The sequence below is a fragment of the Lachancea lanzarotensis genome, scaffold LALA0S18 (genome assembly GCF_000938715.1).
Source record: "Lachancea lanzarotensis genome assembly LALA0, scaffold LALA0S18, whole genome shotgun sequence".
Classification (NCBI taxonomy): Eukaryota; Fungi; Ascomycota; class Saccharomycetes; order Saccharomycetales; family Saccharomycetaceae; genus Lachancea; species Lachancea lanzarotensis.
In genome coordinates this window covers 1-26,009 of record NW_019212896.1, presented here as the reverse complement: position 1 = coordinate 26,009, position 26,009 = coordinate 1, and the positions used below count along the sequence as shown (strand labels likewise).

Here is a 26,009-nt window from a genome sequence, read left to right as displayed (position 1 = left end):
TTCTGTCGTTGTTTTGGTCCATAGCGGAGAATATGGGAAGTCCAGCCTCAACCTGAACATACGTGTCAGTGCATATACAACTATATATAAAAAAAATTCTACTATCGATGAAAGGTTTCATTAGAACCAATTCCTATTCGACATATCTCGCAAACTACCTCTGACATTTGCCTTTTGTTCAAAATGCCAATAAGTACTCATATCACTCTATACTAATGTGTCATCCAATGAACTAAGGAAGAGCATTATAAATGACGGGAAACTTCTGCGAACAGGGTGGGTGATTTTCAAAGCGACTAGTCCTTTTAAAAGGTTGATTTTATCTAGCTTGCTTTTGGGAAGCTCTTCAGCTCTCTCTAGGATCTTATACTTAGCTGGAAAAACATGTATATATCTCATAGAAAGTTTTACACTGTGTTAAAGGCAGTATTGACAAGCTTGGAGTTCTGAAAGCAGCTCAGTGATGTCTCAGAATTTACAACTCGAGGTGAACGGGGAGGGACGTTTTCTTGGTGGATAAATCGCTAGTGACAGAATTGACTATCGACCTTGGTCATCGTAGACGGATACTGTTAATAGTGCATAAGTTATGATATATTACTGCATATCTGCAAGTAGCTACTCGATGCTCGAGATTCGATCAGACTAAAGCCTTGGCGCTCGACCAGAAACTATGACCAAAGTCGTTTTGAGAGACCAAAAACAAGTCCTAGAGCGTCAATTGAACGATGCTTACTCTTATGTAGAACTAGTTGATAAAGTAGACCTCCTTCCCGCGGATTATGGCGAAAATGAACACTTCCAGAAAAACGTCTTTACAATGGAGACCCACACCGGTACCCCCATAGGATACGTTCTGGAAAATGTTGCGGATAAGATGAAGGAAATAGCGGGCGTAGAATTCAATAAAGTTTTCGAACACAACGAGCAGAGTCGATCTCTTAGATTTAGGTCAGTGGATTTTCAGGTTCGCAACGACGATTTGAATGCTTTGGGGACAAAACTGAGATCTAGGGCGGCTTTTGAGTGCCTCCTAGGCTGGAGAGACGAGCATTACGCTGTGTACTGTGAGAAACGCTCACCTTACGTGCTCGTGGAAAGAGCTCTTTCTGGACTGCTTGGCATTGTGACGTATGGGATCCACGTTAACGGCTTTGTTCGTGACTCGAAAACCGGAGAAATTAAAATATGGGTACCACGTAGGTCTCCCACAAAATCCACATGGCCTTCCATGCTTGACAACGTTATTGCAGGCGGGTTGGGCTACCCATATGGTGTGTTCGAAACCGTGATAAAGGAAGGCGAAGAGGAAGCCAACCTACCAAAGGAACTCATACAATCGCACATAAAACCTGTAGGTGCCGTGTCCTATTTTTATTTCCAAAGCGAGGCAACTGATGGGCAGGAAAAGTTCGATACCCTCTCTTCGTTAATCACTGGTGAAGTTGAGTACCTCTTCGATCTCGAATTGCCGCCAGGAGTGACGCCTAGCCCCAATGATGACGAAGTAGAGAGCTTCTCGCTACTTTCATTACAAGAGACCATTGATGCTCTCAGAAGTGGGCATTTCAAGCCCAATTGCGCTTTGATAATGCTGGAGTTTTTAATAAGACATGGCTACATCAATCCCGAAAACGAACACAACTACCTGGAAATAATCTCCCGCATTCATCGACGTCTGCCATTTCCAACCCGCAATTGATGACAATTAGTATGTTTTTAAATTCGAAGAAGTCTTTGGAATTCCATATATACATCTGCTTATTTGGAGAAATGCAGCTTCATGTTAAAAAATTCCCTGCTTTTAACCTGGTCGACAGTCAAACTAATGTCACCATAAACAATGGGTGAGAAGAAGACGAACAGCCATACCAGCCCTATAGATAAAGCCACAACCATCACACACAATGGAACCAGGCTTAGTTTAGGGTCCGATGCATGAGGATTTGCAGCATCTTCCTCATCTCTGGAAAGATCAAGTGATTTGTTTTCGGTGAAGATAAACTCCCAAAGGGCTGCCGAGAACATGGAAGCGATCAGGTGGGCAGGCAAATAATGGTGCAGGAATTTCTGTCTTCCCATGAGGAAGAAAGGCAGAAAGTGGCACAGCCATGCAATGAACAAGAATGAAAGTGGGCCGTACAACTTTTCGCGGGCCATTTTGTTCAATGGGAATATGCCACGACGTCTTACCACAAGATCGGCTGCCACAAGTCCACAATAAATCGCTAGCGCAACAACTTGAGACCACCAACCAACCAGATTTCCGATGAAGTAAATCTGCTTACGGTCTTGATCTTTGGTCCAAAAGGATACTCCTGATAGAGAACCTGGCCAAGACTCGGGATTAGATGCAAATGGGTGTTCTGAAGACAGTTTGTTGTTGTGCTCAAACATGAGTCTCTGCAACTCCGACCATTTCGTAAAAAATGAAAGTTTCTTGACAGGTTTGTGGATGTAAACTTTCCGGGCATCGTCAATGTTTATGATTGTGTCCATGTACCATGAATTTTCTGGATCCGCAAGTTTTTTGTTACCATTAACTTCTTGCTGCTTGAACCCCCATTCTGGAAGGAGCACGTCGTTGTGGGTCCAAAGAGCCACAGAGGTATCCGTATGTAGAATTCGGAATAATGATGCTTTTGTTTTCAATTCTTGTTTTTCGTCACCTTTGCTAGCAGATTGTAAACGAAACAAAGTCTCATGACTATTGGGCCCGAATGCTAGCTCCTCGTTTACTGTCGTCACCTCTTCGTTGGTGGGGTAAAGTGGAGAGGCAACATCATGTGCTAGCAGATACGTACCAGTCACAATGTGTCTGAAACGAACAACATCATCCAAATGAACGGGTTGACCTTCATTTGATGCCAATTCCTTTGTGGGCAATACTTCCCATTGGTTGTTGACATCTTCGAAGGTATAACCAGTAACTTGCTGGCCATTTGAGGATACCCGGCCATCGTCGTAGCGAAGAGGGTATAGCTCTGTATGGGAATGGAGGAAAGCGTTAGTGTTCTTGTGCTTCATGGTGACAATATCGTAGTAGTTTACCTGTTTAGCCTCTTTGGCCAGTGGAGAATCCGTTAGAGTTTCCTGGAACTGAGGCGACATAAAGTCATCACCGGGACCAGATCCAGTCAAGATGGAAAAATGGACATAGAACCAAAAGAGGTAGACAATGAAGGGAGCGAAAATCAAGCCATTGAGCCTCAGCGACACATGTCTGGCGAAAACTCTGAGAGACAAACCGGCTCTAACGTCGAGCAATTGCCACAAGTTGAAAGCTACACCAACTCCGATGGCCGCGTACGTCATGACACCGATATATTTGGTGGACATAACGAACGATAAAGAAAGTCCTGTAGCGTATAGCCACCCGTACCATTCAGACGAGAATGGGGCCCGCAATTGGATTTTGTAGAAGCGCACATAACAGTAGAGAGACATTGCCACCGCGATGATGAGTGTTGCATCCAGTAAAATCAAGCGGGAATCGATTACGTGGGCGCAATCGACCGCAACGAGCATTGCGGCGAGAAAACAAGTGATAGCCCTGAAATTGAGTTCTTTCACGGTGTTGAACACAATTGGCACAGTTAGCGTTCCCAAGATTGCACTGAGAGATCTATAGGCAATGAAAGGTGCCGGGTTCGAATCATAGCTCAATCCAATGTCGTCAAACTTGAAAGCTCCGTTATAACCAACGAGCCATCCGATGAAAGCGATCAGCATTTTCGCAAAAGGCGGGTGAACGTCAAAAAAAAATGTTCTTTCGAGGTAGTAAGACGCAAATTTCCCAAAATGGACCTCATCAAACACAACTTCGCGAGGATACGGTAGGTCCTTGAACCTCACGGCAAAAGCTATAAGAGTGGCAGTCCATTGTAGAGCTCTATAGGTCGACGCCTTGTCAGGAAGATCTTTAAGAAGCCACTTTTGGCCCAGAAACTCGTAGGAAGCTGGTGGTTGCGACGCTGTTTTCCTCTCCTTAGAGGCAGAGTCGGCCTTCTGGTTCTTCACAGTTTTCGAACCAGCCATTACTGGTGAGAATACGGTTCTCTTGTTTACGTTTTCGCGTCGTTCTTGAACAGGTGTTTGGATTGGGTTAAAGTAGATGGATGGACCTTACGAATCTTTGACCAGGTAGCCTTTTCCGAAAAAATCACGTGCTATATCTAAGTGCGAGTAGAGCTGTGAGTAGATAAACGACTGGATAGTTGGATAGCTGTCCGACAAATAAGCCGGTGGACAAGAGCTTCTCAAGAGAGATAGAGATGCGATGAAACCTCGAAAAACACCCATTGCAGAAGCTGCTCTCTGTATTTCTGTTTTGTGATCACTTTGTGAAACAGAGAAGAACTAAGAGTAGCGAAGTAGGATCAATGAAAATGCCATCTCATGATTTGGGATGCTTTTAGCTGGTATTCACTGACGTATGCTCTGTTGAAGCTTGGATATATGTAACAGAAACGCTCTATCGCTGGTCTGCTCTTGTCATTTTCTCAGTTTTCACTCTGTCCTCTAACCAAACATCTAGTCTTGCATCCACTTGTCGAGTAGAAAATATATTTCGACCCAGTTCATATACCGATGAGAGAGAGAGAGAGAGAGAGAGAGAGAGAGAGAGAGAGAAACAAGAAACGTAAAACCAGTCCATCCCAGCTATCGAAGTTGCAACCGGGATTGTGTATCTATTATTTGAATCAATGTTTTTAGGACGACCTTCACTACGGGTTTCCAGAAGTTCGCGAAGTGTCGCGACGGCGGTCAAAAGAGTTGTCAGTTCCAGGCCACCTTCGTCCACAGCCAGCAGTGCCAATACCAGTGTTGTTGGTGCATCTGATGCTGAAATACCAAAGGTAGTGAGCAAGGCTGGAGCATATGGACGGCCTCTTAGTCGGACGTTCAAAGGGTACGCCTTGGAGACACCAGAAACCAATGCTGGCATTGCAAGCTCCCAATCACAGTCAAATTCCGAAGTCAACTGGGCTGTTTCGTTCCAAGGCCTTGGGTCTCGTCCGTTCGACGACAAAGTACAGACAGAATTGAGCAAGCCTCTTGCTGCCGAAGACATCGAGGTGAAACCAGACGGACTCGTGTACCTTCCAGAAATCAAATACCGGCGCATTCTGAATAGAGCCTTTGGTGCTGGTGGATGGGGACTGGTACCAAGATCAGAAACCATAGTCACTGACAAGCTTGTCACCCGTGAATACGCTCTCATCTGTCATGGCCAGCTTGTAAGCTTGGCCCGTGGAGAACAGGACTACTTCGCCGAATCCGGAATTCCTACTGCTACAGAGGGCTGCAAGAGTAACGCCCTAATGAGGTGCTGCAAGGATCTTGGGATTGGGTCTGAGCTATGGGACCCGGTGTTCATCAAGCAGTTCAAGAAGACTAATTGCGTGGACAAATTCGTGGAACATGTAACCACCAAGAAAAAGCGTAAGATATGGCTGCGTCACGACCGTGAAGTTGAATATCCTTATAAATAGCCAAACTGGCACAATGGCAGTGACTGAAGCCCTAGAGAAACACGGAAAGTAAAGTCTATCAGCCATAGTCCAAACAACCAACATCCTGTATTCCTGTAAGATAGTGAACGTATATACGTGAATAGCCCAAAGAGCACCTTGTTTCTTTCTTCAGCTATATTGACAACAATTTCATTATGAACTAAACAGCCGTTCCGATAGTGTAGTGGTTATCACGTAACCTTCACACGGTTAAGGTCCTGGGTTCGACCCCCAGTCGGAACATGTTTTTAATTTTTGTCGAATACAATTTCACAGTATTATATTTTGACATTGGTCTTCCTTAAAAAAACCAAACTTACTGTCAAGAGGAACACCATTTCCCACATCTAGTTATGCTTGTGGTGTTTGTTACGAATGTTCTTTTGGCTGCAATTAGTTTCGGCCAATGCAGAGCAGTGATCAATCCACAGCAAAGCTTTCTCCTCAATCCTGGATCACAGAGTTCAATTACCAGAGAACTCCAGCTTGGCGAATTAAACTTCCTACACACAACTGATACACATGGCTGGTTGGGGTCGCATTTAAACCAAGCCAATTATGACGCTGATTGGGGCAACTTTGTAAGCTTTGTGTCGAACTTCAGACACAATAAAATCGGACCATCCAGAGATCTCATTTTGATAGACACAGGGGACAAACATGATGGAAATGGACTCAGTGATGCTACAGCGGTCAATGGCGAGGTTTCCACGAAGATTTTCAACGAGCAAGACTATGACTTGCTCACGTTAGGGAATCACGAACTTTACACCGAGGAGAACACCGTTTTGGAGTATTTTTCAACAGCAATATCTGACAAGTTCAAAGATGCGTATGTTTCCAGTAACGTTGAGTTTGTCATGGAAAATGGTCATTTGGTGCCTTTTGGGTCGAAATATCGTTACTTCAAAACGAAAAATCGTAAGCTCCGTATCCTGGCATTCTCATTCATGTTTGATTTCCAACGTGCCAATTCGAGAGCCAAAGTAACATCTGCAATCGTTTCTCTTCAACAAAAATGGTTCAAAAAAGTTGTTTCCCAATATCCAGAATCTGAAATAGATGTGATTGTCATTTTCGGTCATATGCCGATTACCGACCCAGATAACCACGAAATTAACCAGGTTCATTCTGTTTTCCGGACTCATTATCCGAACTCGATAATTCAGTATTTTGGTGGTCATTCCCACGTAAGAGACTTTGCGATCTTCGACAAATACTCAACCGGGCTACAAAGTGGGCGATTTGCGGAGACTTTGGGGTTTTTGTCGATTGACGACGTCAAGACTAGTTCACCGAAATTCGATAGACGTTACATTGACTTTAACAAAGCTCAATTTTCGCACCATTCGGGGTCATCTTTGCAAACCGAGAAAGGTGCGAAACTATCGCAGAAAATTGATCATTTAAGAAAAGAGCTGAAGCTCAACGATGTTGTGGGCTATGTCCCGTCGACATTTTACATGTACTCCAAGCCAATTGACTCGAAACACAATATTTATAATCTGCTGACCTCAAAGGTCTTGCCAACCCTCAAGTCAGACAAGACAGATGAGTCAAAATCTCGTTTCACCATCATTAACACTGGGTCAATCAGATATGACCTGTATGAGGGCAATTTCACGAAAGATACGGAATACATCGTATCGCCATTTCCTAATGACTGGAACTTTGTCGAAGTACCGTTTTCGCTGGCCGAACTCGTAGCCGCTTATTTGAATGATGGACCCGTTTTACTAACATCGATGCGGCCGCCGGAGGTTCGTAAACGTAAGCATTTGCCAAGAACATGCCCCTTCAGATATGACCCCGCTCTACGAAAGGGCTACACTACCAGCGATGACGATGGGTGCAATGGAGACGATGTTATCCACAACACTGAACTAGTCTTTGAAGTACCCAATGTCGTGCAGTCCGTGGAATTGAAGAATACGAATGCTGACGATAAAGTGCATTTGGTTTTTTACAGCTTCATTCAGAGGGATATCTTACGAGCGTTAAACCATCTCAGCGGGAAGGAGCAGACATCTAAAAAATACACAGATGCTGACTGTTGCAACTACGGAGGTCCTTCAACTAAGGAGCTTTTGAAACAGTACATAAAGGGCGTGTAAACCTAGCAACGAAAAGAATCAAAATCATAAGACCATGAATAAATTCCGGCAATTGTACGTAAACGGGACGTTGTTAAGAACGTTCACATCTGGGATCTTTCAATACATATTAATGTCCCACTAGTTCCAAATATTAATATAATGAGAAGTTTTTAACGCTATTTATTGCACAGAGGTAGTGAGTTGATGTGTTTACAAACCTTGTTGAGCTCTTCTGCGGTCACGCTCTTCAGAGATAGACAGCTTGATACCCTTACCCTTTGGCAACGAGATGTAAGGCTTACCGGCTTCACCGATGACGAAGACGTTAGACAATCTGGTGACAAAGGTGTTGTCCAAAGAGTCCTTGATGTGGACCAAGTCGAAACCACCTTCGTGTCTTTCTCTGTGGACGATAGAGCCGACACGACCCAAGTTACGACCACCAGTGACGTACACTAGCTTACCGGTGTCGAACTTGATGAAGTCAGTGATCTTACCAGAGGCCAAGTCGATCTTGACAGTGTCGTTGACCTTGATGTTTGGGTCTGGGTATCTGATGGTTCTACCGTCGTGGGTGACGACGTAAGGAACACCCTTCTTACCCAATTGCACCTTCTTGACCTTACCCAACTTGTAGGAGGCCTCTTCATCGGTGATACGGTGGACAGCAAATCTACCCTTGACATCGTACACCAATCTGAAGTTCTCGTTGGTAGCTTCCAAGGAAATAACGTCCATGAAACCAGCTGGGTAAGTGATGTCAGTTCTGACCTTACCGTCAACCTTTACGTGACGCTGCATCATGATAGCTCTGACTTCACGACCGTTCAAGGCGTACTTCAATCTGTTTCTCAAGAAAACGATCAAAGGCAACGATTCACGCAACTTGTGAGGACCTGGGGAAGGTCTTGGGGCGTAACACCCGGACAACTTGTCCAACAACCAGTGGTGTGGAGCTGCTAATCTCTTTAGATGCTTCTTTCTGTTGGGAAATGATTTTGTTAGTAAGAGTTCCAAGGATAGAGACTCATGGAGAGCTAAACAATGCAAGAGCCTTAGTAAGGAAAATGATTTCTATTCCACTTCTATTCCATTGAGCTGAACAAAATGGATTACAGCCCAGTTCTTAAGTTCATTACATGGAATGCACATCTCTATTGCCCTCTTGGTTGGTCACTGAAATTCATATCCAAAAATGCCGGTAAATCTCGCAGGTTTTCGCTACTTGGGCTTGCTGTTTAGCTTACGGTCTAGCGCAGCATCAAATCGCTCACATACGGTCCTCTAGCCATCTTGTCTTATGGGGATTATGGTATTTTTGAGAGACTAGTTGAAGTTAGCACACTGTAGTTAGATATGTCTAATAATTTTGAAGTGGTAAAATTTCACACACCGGTGGGGTCAAGATTCGGCGAGTCTGCTCCGCCGCCAAGGGAATCGGAAGGCTAGTAGGAAATAGCACGAAAGTTGCGTGGGAGGTATGAGTCTAGCTCTCCCTGTAGCGGGCCTCGCGAAGGGATCCCTAGGCGGAGAGATCGCTACCGTCCCGGCGGAGCTGGGACCTGCTGGACGGAGAAGTGATCTGGGTTGTACTATTTTTCACATCATTAATAATAACTTTTCGAAATATGAAAGATGTATGGGTGTTGGGACAGTCTCGAGAGAACTTATTTTTGTAAAGCTACATCGGCAGGAAGCCACTACCGAAAGGGGTGAGCTTTGCGAGGTAGACCTCACAGAGGTTTGAGGCCTTCGGATCACTCCATATTAATGAGTCACCGTGAGAGAATCAAACCCAACTATTGAAGTCATTCTTCCATCACTAGATATGGGCTTTAGTATCAGATGTAGTATAAGTAATGTCCATCTTACTGCGACTGCTCGATCCCAGCTTAGAACGTACTTTTAGCGTTGTCTTTGACACTACGTACCAAAGACGCAGTTGAAAGAAAATCCCAGATATCACTTTGTAGCAATCTGACGTCAAAAGATATTTGCGTATATGATGATGTGTTTCATGCGGCGGGAAAAAAAGGTAAACAAGCGTTCGTGACACAAAAACGGCTTCAGAGTATAAATAGGGAACACGGTCAGTTTCTTGTAGTACCCCAGTTCCAACCCCTTTCTGAGAAAAAGGATGAAGGTTTGGCGGGGTAGTATCATGTTTTATATGTATCTCTATGTAGCACGACAGCCGAAGTAGTGTACACGATGCAGCAAAGCAAGCTTGAAAACGGCGCTTTTTGGAAGGCGCTTATTTTTCGTTGGCGCTCAAATGTATCAATTGAGGCCAAACTCATGCGCGTTTCTTCAAGACACAATAGTCATTGACCTTTTTGCTCGAACCCCTCAACCAGCTTCGAATGGAGTATCTAATCACGTTAGTTAGTAGGAGACGCTGCCATTGACGAAACACCAGAAATAGCACCATGTGTAAAATTCGGAGTTCACATCCGGTTCTCGTATGGATTTCGGGTTTCCCAGAGATAAAGCAAAGCACCACGCAACATAATTCAACCAGGAAGCTTGCTGATGTTGTATTGTCGGCTTTTCTTCGAGCTAAAGCGTTCAAGAGAAACTAACCGTGTGGTGGCAACGACGTTTATCTTTGAAAAAACCAAGCACGTTGCCTAGTGCTCGATGGTGACTCTCATATAAAGATGGATCCCCGCTGTCTCATATCAACTTAGACTAGTTCTGCAAACTTCCACCCAAAAATTCTCCTCAAAAATGATGAATGCGTTACCGTCGCATTTTGAGTGCAGAAAGTCTTCCCGCCCTCTTCTGCGTGGCAAGACCAAAATAGCTGGGCGTGCACACTTTATCGAGTGTCTTTATTTTTTTCCACGCGGACTTGACTAGGTCTCAAAGCTCTATTTCCTGTGGGCATATGAGCGGTATCTTCAACCGCTTCACCAAGCACCAACAGATCCTTCCCACGACACCACATCTGAATCTTGTGTTTTTTACAATGGCGGCGACAGTTGACACATAGAAGAGTAACCGTATCAAGCGCACCACAGAGACCAGTTTTTCTGGAAACGTCAAAAGGATACGTCTAAGGTGTCGAAAATAAAAGACTTCTTGACGGCGAGCGCTGAAGATTCAGCATTGCTGGACCTTCCCTGTTAAGAAACTGTATCTTGCGCACACGGAAAGCCTTTCAACTGGTTGTCTTGTCACTGACGTTAGTGCCAACAAAAGATTGTGAGCTTCTTATGTTCCGAGCGAATCGTATCCAAAAGGTTCAAGCAATCTCGTTCGACTGGAGATGTAATGTGCGTTATACTTCCCATTCGCTTTCCGGATTTCAATAGACAACCGTTGCCATTGTTTCCAAATCTTTCTCATGTGACCTGAAAAGTAATTTTCAAGTGTTCTATAACGAGGGGGAACAGACAACTTAAATCAAAAGTCGTGGTGCTGAATGGGTCTCGACGTTCACTACAGTAACAGCTACATTAGGTCTAACTGGGAAGAGACAAGCTCGAGGACTTCGAATAGCGAGTTCATTCGATTGTGTTACCTTGTCGGATAGATAATCGGTGGCCCACGGCATCATTATTTTCTTTGTGCTGGGAAACTAATTAGAGGACCGAATTTAAAAATATCGAGAAGGATATCTGCAGGGCAAGACGACCTCTCGACTTCGAATTTGACGATTGAATCGCGTAGCTCTTTCGGGTTGAAAAGCTTTGCGCGGTTGGTACGGCAAGTATCTCTATAATCTGAACAGTTTTTTGCTCCATCTACTTGGAAATAGAAAAGCACGAGTTTAGATAGAAAAGCGTTATTCACACAGATAGAGAGTGGATCTGGGTTTCAGACTGTCAAAGGAAATTTAGTTTTTTATACTGGATTGCTGCTGTCATGATGAACTTTTTCGGCACCAAAGGTTTTGGTGGCCAACAAGAACAGAATGCCTCTAATCAACAAGCTCCGGTACACTACCAACAGCAGCAGCAACAATCACAACAGCAGCAGCTGCAGCATTCTCAACAGCACCATTATAGACACCAGCATCAGGGCTCTGGTACGGAAAAGTCTAAACTAGCTACAAATGGTCTTTTTCCTACTTTTACCACCCAGACGGCAACGCCTACGACGGCCGTCAGCGAAAACTCTTACGCAATGGGAACTACAGGACTAGCTTCCACACAATCTGATATCGCTCTGGCGCAGATGAAAACAATGAGTAACCAGAAAGAGGCACAATCACAGCCTACAAAAGCTCAGTACCATGACTCTTCGCAGTCTCATTTGAGTCCTGATCAGCCTCCTTTTCCTTCTTCGGAGTATAAAGATGAGCAACTGGGGCATACAACTCGTGAACAGCAACTCTGTGCTAAAACCTCCGATGGGAACACGTCTGAGGAAAGAGACGTGGTGACAAACCTAAAATCTGACCCACAGGAAACGGGAGTTCCTAGAGGAAGACTTGAAGTGAGGATCGCGGAGGCGCAGGGTCTGTTTACGCGATCGAGTCAGTCTCAACCATACGTGGTCTGTACCTTTGAAAGCTCAGAATTTATATCTGAAGGGCCTGAATCGCTAACGGTCAATGGAGCCACTGGTTGGAGAGGCGAGCCATCTTTAGAAGCGGAGAAGAAGGGCAAGAAGCCACTCTATACACGCCAATCATCTTCGCAACTGGACAAATTGAACTCAAAGGTTCTTGCTTCAGACAACAATTGTGCCAACCCAATATGGCATCATGAAACCACATTCGATGTGTTGGGCGCTCATTCGGAGCTTGACATATCAGTGTACGATGCTGCTCATGATGATATGTTTTTGGGTCAGGTGCGCCTACGTCCAGACTTAAACACATCTGCGACTTCTAAGCATGAACAGTGGTACAAATTGCAAAGCAGAATCATTGGCGAGAGTGTGTCTGGGCTTATCTTGATCAAATGGACGTTCAAATCCACGAAGAAGCGCCACTATGGACCCCAGGATTTCGAAGTTCTTCGCTTACTTGGTAAAGGAACGTTTGGTCAGGTTTACCAAGTACGGAAGAAGGATACTAAAAGAATCTATGCCATGAAGGTTTTATCCAAAAAAGTTATCGTAAAGAAAAACGAGATAGCTCACACAATAGGCGAGAGGAACATTCTTGTGCATACCGCTTCCAAGCTTTGTCCCTTCATTGTAGGGCTCAAATTTTCTTTTCAAACATTGAGCGACCTTTATTTGGTTACGGACTATATGAGCGGTGGTGAATTGTTTTGGCATTTACAAAAGGAAGGGAGATTCACTGAAGACCGTGCGAAATTTTATATTGCAGAATTGGTTCTTGCCCTCGAATATCTACATGAAAACGATATTGTTTATCGTGATCTGAAGCCGGAGAACATTTTACTAGATGCAAACGGGAATATCGCACTGTGCGATTTCGGACTATCAAAGGCCGATTTGAAAGACCGCACAAACACGTTCTGTGGAACAACCGAGTATCTTGCTCCGGAGCTACTTCTAGATGAGAGTGGTTACACCAAGATGGTTGATTTTTGGTCCCTGGGTGTCTTAATCTTTGAAATGTGCTGTGGCTGGTCACCATTTTTCGCTGAAGACAATCAAAAAATGTATCAAAAAATCGCTTTTGGTAAAGTCAAGTTTCCTCGCGATGTTTTGTCGCCTGAAGGACGTTCTTTTGTCAAAGGTTTATTGAATCGTAACCCCAGACACCGTCTGGGTTCCATCGATGATGGCAGAGAGCTGAGAGCGCATCCTTTCTTCGCAGATATCGATTGGGAAGCTTTGCGACTCAAAAAAATCCCTCCTCCTTTCAAACCTCATTTGGCAGGCGAAACAGATACCTCCAACTTCGATCCAGAGTTTACCCAAGCTTCTACTTCCTACATGAACAAGCAAGCGATCGCCGTGACACCTTTGTCGCCGGCCATGCAAGCCAAATTTGCTGGTTTTACCTTTGTGGACGAATCTGCCATGGACGAACATTACAATAATAACTACAACAGCCGGAAATTTTTACAGAACTCGTATTTCATGGAGCCCGGGTCCTTCATCCCGGGCAATCCAAACCTACCTGCCGACGAGGATGTTATCGATGACGAAATCGAACAAGACGTCGAACTCGACCCCAGCAAAGCCACAAGTGTGCACGAGCAAGTGGACTATGATGGTGACCATCATATGGACGACGAGTTTGTCAGTGGTCGTTTTGAGATATAAACAAGACAGAACAAACAAAAGTGGAAAGGAGACGTCTTTTGTTTGCTATGTACTCGACTCGACTGCCTTTTGTAGCATATAGAATTCCTAATGTCACGGTTAAACACTGGACACCATTCCATAGATTCAAGGCCGTGGGTCACGTGAAGCTAAGCGTCTGTTTTGGATCAGCTATAATGCTCATAAAGTCAGGAATTTAATGAATTGGGCTTAAAGTTGAAATAAGAAAGACCCACACAAAAAAACAAGGCTTACATCTCGATTTCAAGCTGGAATTTGCAGATACAACTTTTTGAAACCAGTAGCTGGACCATACCACGAAAGCAAGGTTTCTTTTGGTGTTAGTTTCAGAAGATTTGGTTCATTAGTGAAGACACAACTTGACAGAAAATAATAGGACCAGAAAGTTTACCGGCCAGCCTTCAAAAAAGCCTATTTCTATCCGGGATCTTGATCTTTGATAGCTACTTTACATCATGGACACAAGTGAGGATTTGCCCAATTCAAACGGAAACGAATATCCCGGGGCTTCTGGATCGAAAACTAACCAAAAAGCGGGCTCTAATGATTTCGTACGCAAGCTATTCAAAATACTCGAAGATGGGCAATATACCGAGATAGCGAAATGGAGTGATGATGGTGATAGCTTCGTGGTTTTGGATACAAACGCTTTCACCACACAGATTCTTCCTCAGCATTTCAAACACTCGAATTTCTCCAGTTTTGTGCGACAGTTGAACAAATACGATTTCCACAAAATAAAACGTACCACAGAGGAAAAGCAAAACTCGCAATATGGAGAGCATAGTTGGGAGTTCAAACACCCGCATTTCAAGATCCACGATGAAGAGCAGCTGGATAATATCAAGCGAAAATCGGCTTTGCAGAAAAAAATCATGTTGGATGAAAATACGGTGTTGGTGAAAAATCAAAACGGTTTTGACAATGGCCAATTAGATTCTACCACCGAAATGCTACTTAACAATACTGTCACAAAGTCAAAGTTCCATCAGATGAAACGCAGGGTCGAATTTCTAGAAAAGGAAGTGACGTACTTGAAAAACGAAAATTACGAGCTCAAACTAGGGTATCAGAAATCACAATCCCGTTATAACACACTTTTGGAAAACCTTATAGCCACAAAAGAATTCAGTAACGTCCTGGTGACGAATTTCAACGTTTTGATCAACAGTTTAACTTCTCAAGGCCTAGAGTTTCCGGCAACGCTCACTTTCAACGCGACGATGCCAACGACGAATTCCATCAAACCGGTTGGATCGCCACAAATGAGTTCTGCCGTCCCCACGCTGCCGGCGAAAAGGTCATCTCAAATAGAATCTGGCCCCCCTTCCACCACGCCACAGATGATTCTAGACCATCCAATACTGCGCCCTGGGTTTCATGTACTTTTGGTTGAAGACGATTCCATATGCATTCAGCTCTGTTCCAAATTTTTGATGAAGTATGGATGCACAGTGGAAGTTGTGACGGATGGGTTGTCGGCAATTTCAACACTCGAAAAATTCCGCTATGACCTAGTACTCATGGATATTGTGATGCCAAACCTTGATGGCGCCACCGCAACATCTATAGTCAGGAGTTTCGATAATCATACGCCAATCATCGCAATGACAGGTAACATTGAGGACCAAGATTTGGTTACTTATTTGCAGCACGGCATGAATGATATATTGGCGAAGCCTTTCACCAAAGACGATTTGCATTCAATGCTGATACGGTATCTGAGAAATCGGGTACCGCTGTGTGAGCAAAGGGAGGAGTCACAATCGAAGGAAGCGCCGACACCGCCGTTGCCACATGACACAGACGTCTCTAGTCTGATTCGTGAAGAACCTCTCACAAAAAAACAGCACGTTTAAAAGCTAGCATCGGGGATGTTATGCGCACAAGGACTTATCTACGACCGGTTTGTGTCGATACGACTTTTATAAAGACCTATAGTTATTTTGGTTATTGGGTATTTCTTTCTAACTTTCTATTTAAACAGTTGAGCAGTTTTATTCTTCAACTGCGGTCAATACGACGTCGTCAAACCTCACTGACTTCCTTCTCCGGTCAAAGCCAAATTCTGTAGGAATCTCTAAATCAAACTCTTGCCCGTTTTTCAATAGCTCAGATAGATCTGGTTTTGAACTTTTCAAGGAAGATTTACGTCTAGATGTGCTGCCAGGAGATACGGAGGTTTCAGAGAGTGAAATTGTTATATCTGTCTTGCGGTTTCGTCGAGCACTGAGATCTCTTTGACAGCGCGGGCAACTGCATAAGAAACCCCAATTTACCAATAGCTCTCTACGCCTCAGAGTGACACCGTGAAGAGGGTTCACATAGGTGGTGAAAAGCTCTTCGCCCTTCTTGATATTTTTCCTGGCAAAGACTTTTAAACCACTCTTGGCATCTAGCTCGTGTCTGACGTTCGGTTCACAGTTATGATTCAGCTGCGAGTATATTGTGAACAATTGACCCTCGAGCTGATTTATGTTAAACCTGCCAATGTACTCCAAATAAGTTTCGAGATCCAAACCTCCCTCTGCGCAGGTTGGAAAGGCTTTGCAGAATGAATCGAAGCTTTGAGACCATAGCCAATGCTTGTCAGAAGAGATCGCACCTGTTGATTTATCGAATGTTCCTCCTACATTCGTCGAGTCGGCTGCTTTTTCTCGCAGGCTCTGACTCACCTGTGCCAGAGACTCGAATTGTTTTCGAATGTGATTACCTTCCTGCTTGTCGAGCAAAATACGAGCGTATATGATACCAACGGCGTACGCCGAATGCATAGCATTTTCCCTGCAAACTTCCTCGAATGCTAGCCATCCTGCTGCATTCACTTTTTTATTCTTGGAGACCGGGTGCTTAAGAAAGCTGTGCGTTGCGCTGTCCAGACGTTTACAGTGTTTGGAACACCAAACTGCAGAGCATTGCTGGCAGTCTAGCATGTTTTTCACCGTGAACTGCGAGCTTTGAGTCAAGGAGTGTCCACAACTGGCGCACGATCGACCCTTTTCTGCCAGCGACGTTTTATCAAGAGGCAAAATATGTGTCAACGGCTCGTGCTCATAGAATATAACCTCGTCCTGTCTTAGATCCTTTTGAGCAAAAACAGACCAATTTAGTAACCCATTGTGAGATCTAGTTTCTCGTAATTGTATCTTTTCAGCTTGCTTGTCGTTCAAAGATGGGTGATGTAAGCTTCCCACTTGATCAGCGTAAGTGAAAGGAAGAGATTCATCCGAAAATGAAAGATTATGATGCAAAAGTGTATCGTCAACCTCTGGAAGCGTAATTTCCCACGTAGGGTTTCTCAATGTTAATTTCTCAAACAAAACCCCCATATCAACATCCTCAAAGGCAGGTTCCTGGCGCCATAAAAGCACGACATCATCACATAATTCCTCAGCTGTGGGTACTTTTTTGGGCTCGTTCAAAACCTCATTTTGACCAGATTCATCGTTAAGGTGGGCCTGCTCGATTTTCAAGGGCATTCCCACGATTCTCTGCTCGAAAAGCTCAAGAATTGTTAACTTGATGGTAGCTCATCGCCCTGCCATTTTGATCAATTTTCCACACCACTATACGATTAGAGAACGACAAGAAAGCCAATCAACAGACAAAAAGCTGTAACTTGAATAGTTTTAGCTTTCAAAGAGAGTGAAAATCACTCACCCCGGTACAGAACAGTTTAATGGAACACTGGAAACTATATTTGGAGGAAACTTGAGAAACTTGTATGCTTGTGGATGTTTGTCACTGTACACGAAAGGCTTGATTATGAAGATATAAGCGACGAGATGAGATGAGATGCCTTGAGAACGAGAGTTCTGTTTAAATACGACGGTTTGCAATGTTTAGAACAGCTTTGAGGAACAATTTGAGAGCCTATTCGGCTCCAGTGAAGAAATTCGTCGTTAAGCAACCTCAAAAATCCCGAAATTGGCTTCTATGGGCAACTTTTGGAACAAGTTTTGGACTCGGATGGCTAGTCACTCAACATATGACTTTTGCAGATATACTGGCAAAATACATGTATGATAACGTTCCTGAGAATGACGAAGGTCTTCTGAAATATAAGGCACAATTGCAGAGTCGGCTGGAACATTTGAACGTCGTCAAGCAATTGAAGCAGGTGGGATATACGGAAGTGTTCTCCGAGAGACAGAAGACCAATACACTGATAGACCGTACTTTAAGTGTACCTGGGGGCATAGGCATACCGCCACGGTTTTTTTATAATCCTGAAACTCGGGAAACAGTGGGTATCTATCATCTGGGCATGAAACTCACCGGATATCCCTTTTTAGTGCATGGTGGAGTATTGGCTACTGTGATGGAAGATTTGATGCGGGAGGCTGTGACATTTGCAAAGGGTGTACGTTCTGAGAAAACCCAGGATCTTACACTCAATTACAAGTTCCCTACTTTTGCAAACCAGTTTGTCATTGTCCGGATCACCAAAGTGGAAGAAAATGGTAAAAACTTGAAACTCCATGCAGAGCTCATGGATCAGAGCGGTGACCGCACTCTGGTGAAAGGAGTTGGCCGGTTCTCCACATGAGATGGTATCTTGCCTTCTCCGCGATCCTGGCATGCATGTTTATCTATCAACTACAACTTTTCAAATACATACATTAAACATTGGTTTGGTTTGGTTCGATCCAATGAATGGTGCCGTTACCACACACCACAGCGTCCATGTGATGATCGTGAGCCTCAGTGGGGACATACGGAACGACTTGTTCCTGGAGCGCCAAACCTACCAGTAACGGTCGTTTTCCATGCTGATGTACCGTTCGATGGATAAAATCATCGTAGAATCCAGCTCCATGGCCCATTCTTGCCCCAGTTTCGAGACAAAACGCTACACCTGGAACTAGAACAACGTCGAGGCTTGGAGGGTGTGGATGTGGCTCTTCCAGAGGCGGTTCAAGTAGCTGGTATTTGCCTTGTGGTTGCAGGTTTTCCACCTGTGCGATATTGCGCATTTCATGGAACGTCAAATGCGGATGAGATTCAACGCCCTGTCTTAAAACCTGGTGTCCACTGGCCCTGGTGTTAGTGCATCTTGGCAAATACACTTTTTTGTTAGTATCGAATAAGTACCGTATAATAGGCAAGGTGCGCACTTCTCCACGACCCATATCCATGAAACATGCCACAGACGAGTAAGGTTTTAAAACCGATTTTAAAACATCTAGAATAAGCTGGGATTGGTGATCCAGAGATGACTGTGGAATCCGGCGAATTAGGCTTTTTATCTGCGGTCTTAGAACCGATTTTGGAGTCGGCATAGTTGAAAGCAATTATTGAAGGACCACAGACTGTTCGAGGAGTGGTACGAGTTGATATATGACCCTGTTTATTTTTATTTCTTTATGCCTGTAATGACCTAGACACTGATGGTTCTTATATCGACAATTCAAGCTAAACTATGGTCAACCAGATATAACCGTCAGACTTGAATCAATGACTAACCGGCTTTGAAAGGTGTTCAATTGCCTGAGGTTCGGTTAAGTACTTGCTGGGTCGTCAAGAGGATGCGGCGACAGAAGGTTCGGGATAGGTTATCGATGGTGGGTTGTAGCGATGAGCTATTAATTAGTAGTTCTCACTGACTATTTGAACTGGACAAAACAGCGACAATTGTAACTGGCAGAAGAAGGATCTAGTAAAGGTTCAAAGATGGCGAAGGGTTTGGAGCAAATTTCAGGTATGCAAGTAAAATTAGTGGTGAGAGTATTTGAAAGTGTGACTTGTGTGGGAAGCTAGACACTCGAATAGGAACAACAGACTTTAGAAGATAGGCATATTTTATAGATTCCAGTAGTTTGTGAGTTTCTTGCAAATGACAATTGGTACGCGGAGTATAGTGCTTTTTTGAATGATGAAGCAGCGTCATGTCCTGGAATCCCACTTGAGGATCTGAAGATTGCCAGAAATCGTGATTTCTGAGAAAAAGTAGTTGGATTTCAGAGCTCACAGTATTTCACCCTATTTCTAGTCTTATTTCTATACAATAAATGGACTGTTTCGGTTTCCTTTCCTGGAGACGTCTAGCTGCAGAAATGGGATTTCGACGGGGAAATTTCACCCCACGACACCGCATTGAAAGCACTGAATTGAGCCGCCAACATACACAAACTGATATATTCAATGGATTTTATAAGACTTTACACCGCCCGTTCATAGCTCTGTTCGGATTTGTCCGTTCTTTTGGTCAAATTGACTATATATTAATGTCATTTTAATGACACATTAATTACACTGACGCCAACATTTTTAACATCCAAACTGCCACCTACCACCAATCCGGCGTTGATTACTGCTCAACCAGAATGCACCCATTCTCTCTTGACAATATCCTTAGTGAAGCTGACCTTCTTAGGACTTCTCTGTGACTCTTAAATTGTTCTTTTAGCGCCATAATCAACCACTTACTGTTCACGATGGATACGAATCTGTCCCTTTTTTCTCCTCCATCACGTCAAACAATCGGTATACTGTGCGCTTCTATGACTTTCGAGACATTCCACGACACGCTATTCAGGACTTGTCGCACAACAAACGCGGTATTTGACATACCATACCCCGGCTCACGCGAATTATGAAGCCCTTTGCAGCTACAGTTCCGTCAACCACGACCACTGCTACTGCTACTACTACCACTATCTTTGATAGTTTTCACGCACAAACAATCCCTTTTCCCTCAGTTTCTGCTACCTCTGTGCAACCCATTAGTCTTTCAAAAAAACTCCAGTTTTCACGCACAAACGCAATCGATTCTTTACCGCGTAATCCAAACCCACTGAGCTACCTCCCAACCTACCTTGAGTCACAGACGTTTCTATCATTGTCGTTGTGTCATTCAAACGCCCATTCTTTGACGTGTTAGCCTCTCGGGCCTGACTCACGCCGGTACCGGCGTTTCTGGCTTTTTATTGCCCTCTTATCTCACGGTTATTGTCCACGGCTTGAAACCTTCACATGCCGGTACCGGCCTCTAAAAAAAAACTGGTCAATATTTCAGTTACATGCAAGAAATCGACTGACTGGCTGAACTGACTCACTTCAACATCGAAACAGATAAAACTGGTTGAGACGTTTACCTTCGGACTAAAGCTGAAACAAACATCTTGTGACTACGGATACTATACTTTTGGTCAAAACCACAAGAAAAAACACACAAATATGCTAAGAACCAACCAGTTAAGATTCGCTGGCAGACTTTTCAGCAGTGCTGCTACCAGAGGGATGCCAGCTGGACTTGACTCGAGCAAACTACAGATTCAGACGAACTCGAAGCCTTCGAGTCCAAAAGCTAACAATGAATTGGTTTTCGGCCAGAGTTTCACAGACCATATGTTGACCGTTGAGTGGACGGAAAAAGACGGTTGGGCCGCACCTAAGATCCAGCCATATGGGAACTTGAGTTTGGACCCTTCAAGCGCTGTTTTCCACTACGGGTTCGAGCTGTTCGAAGGTCTAAAAGCTTACAGAACTCTGGACAACAAAATCACCATGTTCAGACCAGACATGAACATGGCCCGTCTCAACAAGTCGGCAGCTCGTATTTGCTTGCCCACCGTTGACGGGGAAGAGGTGATCAAGCTAATGGGCAAACTTATCGAACAGGACAAGCATTTGGTGCCCGAAGGCCAGGGCTACGCCTTGTATCTCAGACCAACGATGATCGGTACCACAGCAGCGTTGGGTGTTTCGTCACCAGACAAAGCTCTACTTTTCGTCATTGCTTCCCCCGTGGGACCTTACTACAAGACTGGATTCAAAGCCGTGAAGCTGGAAGCCACTGACTATGCCACCAGAGCATGGCCCGGTGGTTGTGGTGACAAAAAACTTGGTGCCAACTATGCACCATGCGTGCTACCTCAGAAACAGGCAGCCGAGAGAGGTTACCAGCAAAATCTGTGGTTGTTCGGTCCAGAGAAATACATCACCGAAGTGGGTACAATGAATGTGTTCTTCGTGTTCAAGGACGCCAAGACCGGTAAGAAAGAGTTAGTCACCGCCCCTCTAGACGGTACCATCTTGGAAGGTGTCACCAGAGACTCCATTTTGTCGCTCGCCAGAGAGAGACTGAACCCTGAGGAGTGGACTGTCTCTGAACGTTACTACAGCATCCATGAAGTCGAGCAAAAGGCCGCTAATGGCGAATTGGTTGAAGCCTTTGGTGCAGGCACTGCAGCTGTTGTGTCTCCGATCAAGGAAATTGGCTGGAACGGCAAAGACATCAACGTTCCTCTGCAACCCGGCAAACAAGCCGGTGCTTTGACTGAAGACGTGGCAAGCTGGATAGCCGATATTCAATATGGCAGGGTCAAGCGTGGCAACTGGTCTCGCGAGGTCACGGGCCCTCTGTGATTTCTTTACACACACAAAGAACACGCACAACCTTTGATTCATCAAACAGAAAATTAATATATACGGCAATAGATTTTAAAACACGGATATGTGTCTTTCTGTTTCTCCGAACCAAACTATGGACCGAAGTTTAGGTGGAAGTTGTTGAAGAGCTATGAAAGTGCACGCTAAAGTCAGGCACTGAAAAGCTACACAAAGAAGATCCTGTTAAGCGAAGCGGTATTTCTAAACATGTAAGAAACCAGTAAATAATGGCATTAAAGAGCTCTGGGCTTTGCTTCAGTAGCGCAACAGGTGTGCTTTCTGGTTTACCGCGGCAGAATAGTATATAGTGATGTCATTTAATCTCCGAAGAGAAGTAAGCGTTAGTTGATTTAATAAACACTTTAAAAGCACACCAATTCATCGCCTATGTTCATCCAGAAGAATCGCCGTGGTGATTCACCGCTTGGGCTTGCACTAGCTGAAAGAACTCATAGTGAATTTGTGGTTTTATTCGCCTGAACGTTAGAATAAGCCGTTATTTAAAAACTGAACATTGAGGGACGCTTCAAAAAGCTATGGAAGCTCATTCTACTGAATTAAAGGCACATACCACACTTGAAAACATGCTGAAGTGCTAGGTCATTGGCGAATACAGACTGCCTTATAGTCCGGCTTGTCCTTATTAGGTCTTTGTGGATGGAAAATGGACAACGGTAGCCTGTGGAAACTATACGGCTAATTGAACGATAATGACAAGTCCGATTTCATTGACTCACGTTTGTCGCTAGCCATAGCTGCTGTCTGCTGCTACGCGAGCATTTTGCTCCTTAAGGCCTTTTATTTCTTCCACGAGTATCAAAAAACGGACATTTACGAATACAAGATCGTTGCTCATTGACGGGAAGCTGTTTGTAAACTGCAGCGTTGCTGGGTCCCCAAGTTATATGTCTACACTGGCCTCTTGGCAGCAACATCCGGGCTTACGTAGGTCACAAATACCACTCTTGGCAATCAAAGTCAAACGGCTGCGATCATGACAAGAGAGGTACAACGCGCACTTTATGCTTTCTTCGAGATTCGGTACTAGAGCACCTAGTAGGATCAGTCCGGAACGTAGGGAAATTTTCTCCGAGCACGACCGCTTCAAGAACAACGCATTTTTTTGAGAGACGAAAGCCCTACAAGGATTATCACTCGGCATCCACGAGGCCGTTAATAGAAGATTGATGTCAGCTCCCAACAGACGTAGGCCGTTGCTGTGCAGGACAAACAGTGGGATCTCACACTGCTCAGAGCCAGTCAGAGCATAAGCTCCTCGGCTTCAACATTTAACGTCAACGATCTGCATGGTAAGCCGCGCCTAAGGGAATCTAATAAGTTGAAAGACACTGTGGTGGTGACTGCGATACCACTCGTAATGCTTAAATCACAAGGCAGCGCGAACGGTTTACGCTCGACAGTTTCTCTCCAGTGCAGCATACAGTGGACTTGCTGCATATGTGGGCACCCGGCCTCGTTGCAGATGACGATAGGCTTCCTGCAGCAGAATCGTAGTGACGACTCGTGGCTTTCGAAAATTACTGTTCCGTGCCTTGGAGTACGAACGTCTGCATAAACACCGCAGGCGTTATGCTAGCAGGGCTGGCAGAGCTGGCACAGAAGCTTTACTCGGATATTCAAGAAAAAGGTGATTTGTTTTCGCTCTTAAGTGTCTCTGAATCGAGCTTCAGCAATACGAAGGTTGGGCGATTTTCTTCGAGACCCGCCTCTTGATCATATCCTGCGACTCCCGCTGGCTGGTCTGATGTCAACAATTTCAGGAGTGTTGCATGCTGAAGAAAGCAATCTGCGCTGATGAAATGCACAGGTCAAAGACCCGTCTCTGATGAATTCCGCATATGCACCATTATGCACGCTTACTTAATATGACAGCTCGAGGAATTTCCTACTTCTGCAGGATCTTTCCATGGCACGATAACATGTGGAAGATGAAGGTCTGGAAACTGACTAGGATAGAGAGAGAGGATGAGCACAGGAGAACATAAAAGGATGACACTCGAGGCCTTCGCATGTTAGGTCCGTCGAGCCGTGCTCTTTGCGCGCTTGTACTGGATTTTTCTTGGTTTTCTTCCTCTCTACTTTCGAAAACCAACATTCCAATATGCTGGTAACGAAGACCTTAGGTTTTCTCCTTCTAGCGGCTTGCCAGCTAGTCTGGGCAGCCTCGGTCGACCAGGGTGCGATCCAGGGATGTAAACCAACCCTGCTAACGTCTGGTTTTTCTGTCACCTTCTACAGTATGCCTATTCGTGTTGGCAGCAGTCCCTGCTACGATCCGATTTACTCAAACTCTGCATACCTCCATGGTGGCTACGAAACTTACGGGTACGGTGAACAGGGCAGGAGTTCTGGTGTGACAGACTTGACATTCGATTCGGGCAGTGTGAGCGGTAGCTGTTCCATCGTGAAAAGATACATGCCTAGCAACTACAACTATCCAAACTTGTTGACGGTCACAAACTTCTCTATGCTGGTTACAGGTTACTTCTTGCCGCCTGAAAGTGGTACCTACATCTTCGACCTCAATTACGTCGATGACTTGTCATACATCAACGTAGGAGCAGGCAATGCTTTCAATTGTTGCCAAGTCGGCCAATCGGTATCAAACCCCGGCCCCTTCACTCTTTTTGCGATCTGGCCCCAAACCTCCAGCACAATTAGTGTCGATTTGATCGCAGGTGTTTACTATCCTATTCGTCTCTTCTTCGTGAACCGAAACTATCTTGGTGGATTGAAGTTCTATTTTAACGACCCGCAAGGCGTTCAACATACAGATTGGGCAACCTACATTTTTTCCACACCAGACGGGCCCAATTGTGACGTACCAGCAGACCACACCAAGGTAGTGTGGACTGAATCGTACACTTCTTCTTATACTACCGTTTCTACGTTCACTAATTCCCTGGGACAGCTGACGACAAACAATGTCATTGTCGAAGAGAGCCCCACCACTTATCAAAGCACGAGTAGATCGACAAGATCGTACAGCGGCTCTGTGACCACGACTTATTCGACTACACTTGTCACAGTGACCCGAAGCGACGGTTATCGATCTGTTGACACAGTCTACTATGTGGAGACTCCAGTCGTAGCCAAGAGCTCAACTTCCATCAAGGGATGGACTGGGTCGGTAACGTCGACATACTCTACTGCATTGACAACGTTCACCGGGTCTGATGGTATCCCAACGATAGAGACAGTCTACTACGTGGAGACTCCAATCGTCGGTAAGAGCTCGACCACAACGAAAGGATGGACTGGCTCAGTGACCTCTACCTACTCGACCGCTATAAGCACCTTCACTGGGTCTGACGGTATTGCTACAACCGAGACAGTCTATTACGTGGAGACTCCAATTGTCGGCAAGAACTCCACTACTGTCACCGGATGGACTGGGTCAGTGACCTCTACCTACTCGACCGCTATAAGCACCTTCACTGGGTCTGACGGTATTGCTACTACGGAGACTATCTACTACGTCGAGACCCCAATTGTTGGCAAGAACTCCACTACTGTCACCGGATGGTCTGGGTCAGTAACATCTACCTACTCCACAGAGTTGACCACCTTCACCGGTTCAGATGGTATTCCAACCACCGAAACAATCTACTACGTGGAAACCCCAATCGTCGGAAAGAACTCCACTACTGTCACAGGATGGACTGGGTCAGTAACATCTACCTACTCCACAGAGTTGACCACTTTCACTGGTTCTGACGGTATTCCAACGACCGAAACTATCTACTACGTTGAGACACCGATTGTT

The 26,009-nt window shown here is 44.8% G+C and overlaps 11 protein-coding genes and 1 pseudogene across 12 annotated transcripts; 8 read left to right on the top strand and 4 right to left on the bottom strand.

Annotated features, from left to right (window-relative positions):
* Positions 1 to 673: 673 nt before the first annotated feature.
* On the top strand, positions 674 to 1,702 carry LALA0_S18e00342g (LALA0S18e00342g1_1; the record flags this gene model as incomplete). The annotated part of the gene is made up of 1 exon (XM_022774498.1): positions 674 to 1,702. The coding sequence occupies one exon, from the start codon at positions 674 to 676 to the stop codon at positions 1,700 to 1,702; it is 1,029 nt and encodes a 342-aa protein (XP_022631233.1).
* Positions 1,703 to 1,761: 59 nt separating this feature from the next.
* On the bottom strand, positions 1,762 to 4,038 carry PMT4 (LALA0S18e00320g1_1; the record flags this gene model as incomplete). Its single annotated transcript, XM_022774387.1, has 1 exon — positions 1,762 to 4,038. The coding sequence occupies one exon, from the start codon at positions 4,036 to 4,038 to the stop codon at positions 1,762 to 1,764; it is 2,277 nt and encodes a 758-aa protein (XP_022631232.1).
* Positions 4,039 to 4,706: 668 nt separating this feature from the next.
* MGM101 (LALA0S18e00298g1_1) lies at positions 4,707 to 5,495 on the top strand (the record flags this gene model as incomplete). Its single annotated transcript, XM_022774276.1, has 1 exon — positions 4,707 to 5,495. One exon carries the CDS (start codon positions 4,707 to 4,709, stop codon positions 5,493 to 5,495), a length of 789 nt encoding a protein of 262 aa, XP_022631231.1.
* Positions 5,496 to 5,869: 374 nt separating this feature from the next.
* On the top strand, positions 5,870 to 7,630 carry SMN1 (LALA0S18e00276g1_1; the record flags this gene model as incomplete). Its single annotated transcript, XM_022774165.1, has 1 exon — positions 5,870 to 7,630. One exon carries the CDS (start codon positions 5,870 to 5,872, stop codon positions 7,628 to 7,630), a length of 1,761 nt encoding a protein of 586 aa, XP_022631230.1.
* Positions 7,631 to 7,822: 192 nt separating this feature from the next.
* RPS4A (LALA0S18e00254g1_1) lies at positions 7,823 to 8,904 on the bottom strand (the record flags this gene model as incomplete). Its single annotated transcript, XM_022774054.1, has 2 exons — positions 7,823 to 8,594; positions 8,891 to 8,904. 2 exons carry the CDS (start codon positions 8,902 to 8,904, stop codon positions 7,823 to 7,825), a joined length of 786 nt encoding a protein of 261 aa, XP_022631229.1.
* Positions 8,905 to 11,482: 2,578 nt separating this feature from the next.
* On the top strand, positions 11,483 to 13,807 carry SCH9 (LALA0S18e00232g1_1; the record flags this gene model as incomplete). The annotated part of the gene is made up of 1 exon (XM_022773943.1): positions 11,483 to 13,807. One exon carries the CDS (start codon positions 11,483 to 11,485, stop codon positions 13,805 to 13,807), a length of 2,325 nt encoding a protein of 774 aa, XP_022631228.1.
* Positions 13,808 to 14,283: 476 nt separating this feature from the next.
* On the top strand, positions 14,284 to 15,687 carry LALA0_S18e00210g (LALA0S18e00210g1_1; the record flags this gene model as incomplete). The annotated part of the gene is made up of 1 exon (XM_022773832.1): positions 14,284 to 15,687. One exon carries the CDS (start codon positions 14,284 to 14,286, stop codon positions 15,685 to 15,687), a length of 1,404 nt encoding a protein of 467 aa, XP_022631227.1.
* A 138-nt stretch (positions 15,688 to 15,825) lies between these two features.
* SET5 (LALA0S18e00188g1_1) lies at positions 15,826 to 17,307 on the bottom strand (the record flags this gene model as incomplete). The annotated part of the gene is made up of 1 exon (XM_022773720.1): positions 15,826 to 17,307. The coding sequence occupies one exon, from the start codon at positions 17,305 to 17,307 to the stop codon at positions 15,826 to 15,828; it is 1,482 nt and encodes a 493-aa protein (XP_022631226.1).
* Positions 17,308 to 17,666: 359 nt separating this feature from the next.
* Positions 17,667 to 18,377, top strand: FMP10 (LALA0S18e00166g1_1; the record flags this gene model as incomplete). The annotated part of the gene is made up of 1 exon (XM_022773609.1): positions 17,667 to 18,377. The coding sequence occupies one exon, from the start codon at positions 17,667 to 17,669 to the stop codon at positions 18,375 to 18,377; it is 711 nt and encodes a 236-aa protein (XP_022631225.1).
* Positions 18,378 to 18,450: 73 nt separating this feature from the next.
* Positions 18,451 to 19,110, bottom strand: FAU1 (LALA0S18e00144g1_1; the record flags this gene model as incomplete). Its single annotated transcript, XM_022773498.1, has 1 exon — positions 18,451 to 19,110. The coding sequence occupies one exon, from the start codon at positions 19,108 to 19,110 to the stop codon at positions 18,451 to 18,453; it is 660 nt and encodes a 219-aa protein (XP_022631224.1).
* Positions 19,111 to 21,007: 1,897 nt separating this feature from the next.
* Positions 21,008 to 22,198, top strand: LALA0_S18e00122g (LALA0S18e00122g1_1; the record flags this gene model as incomplete). The annotated part of the gene is made up of 1 exon (XM_022773387.1): positions 21,008 to 22,198. The coding sequence occupies one exon, from the start codon at positions 21,008 to 21,010 to the stop codon at positions 22,196 to 22,198; it is 1,191 nt and encodes a 396-aa protein (XP_022631223.1).
* A 2,146-nt stretch (positions 22,199 to 24,344) lies between these two features.
* Positions 24,345 to 26,009, top strand: LALA0_S18e00100g (annotated as a pseudogene). Its single transcript has one exon. A coding segment is annotated over exon 1 (1,665 nt).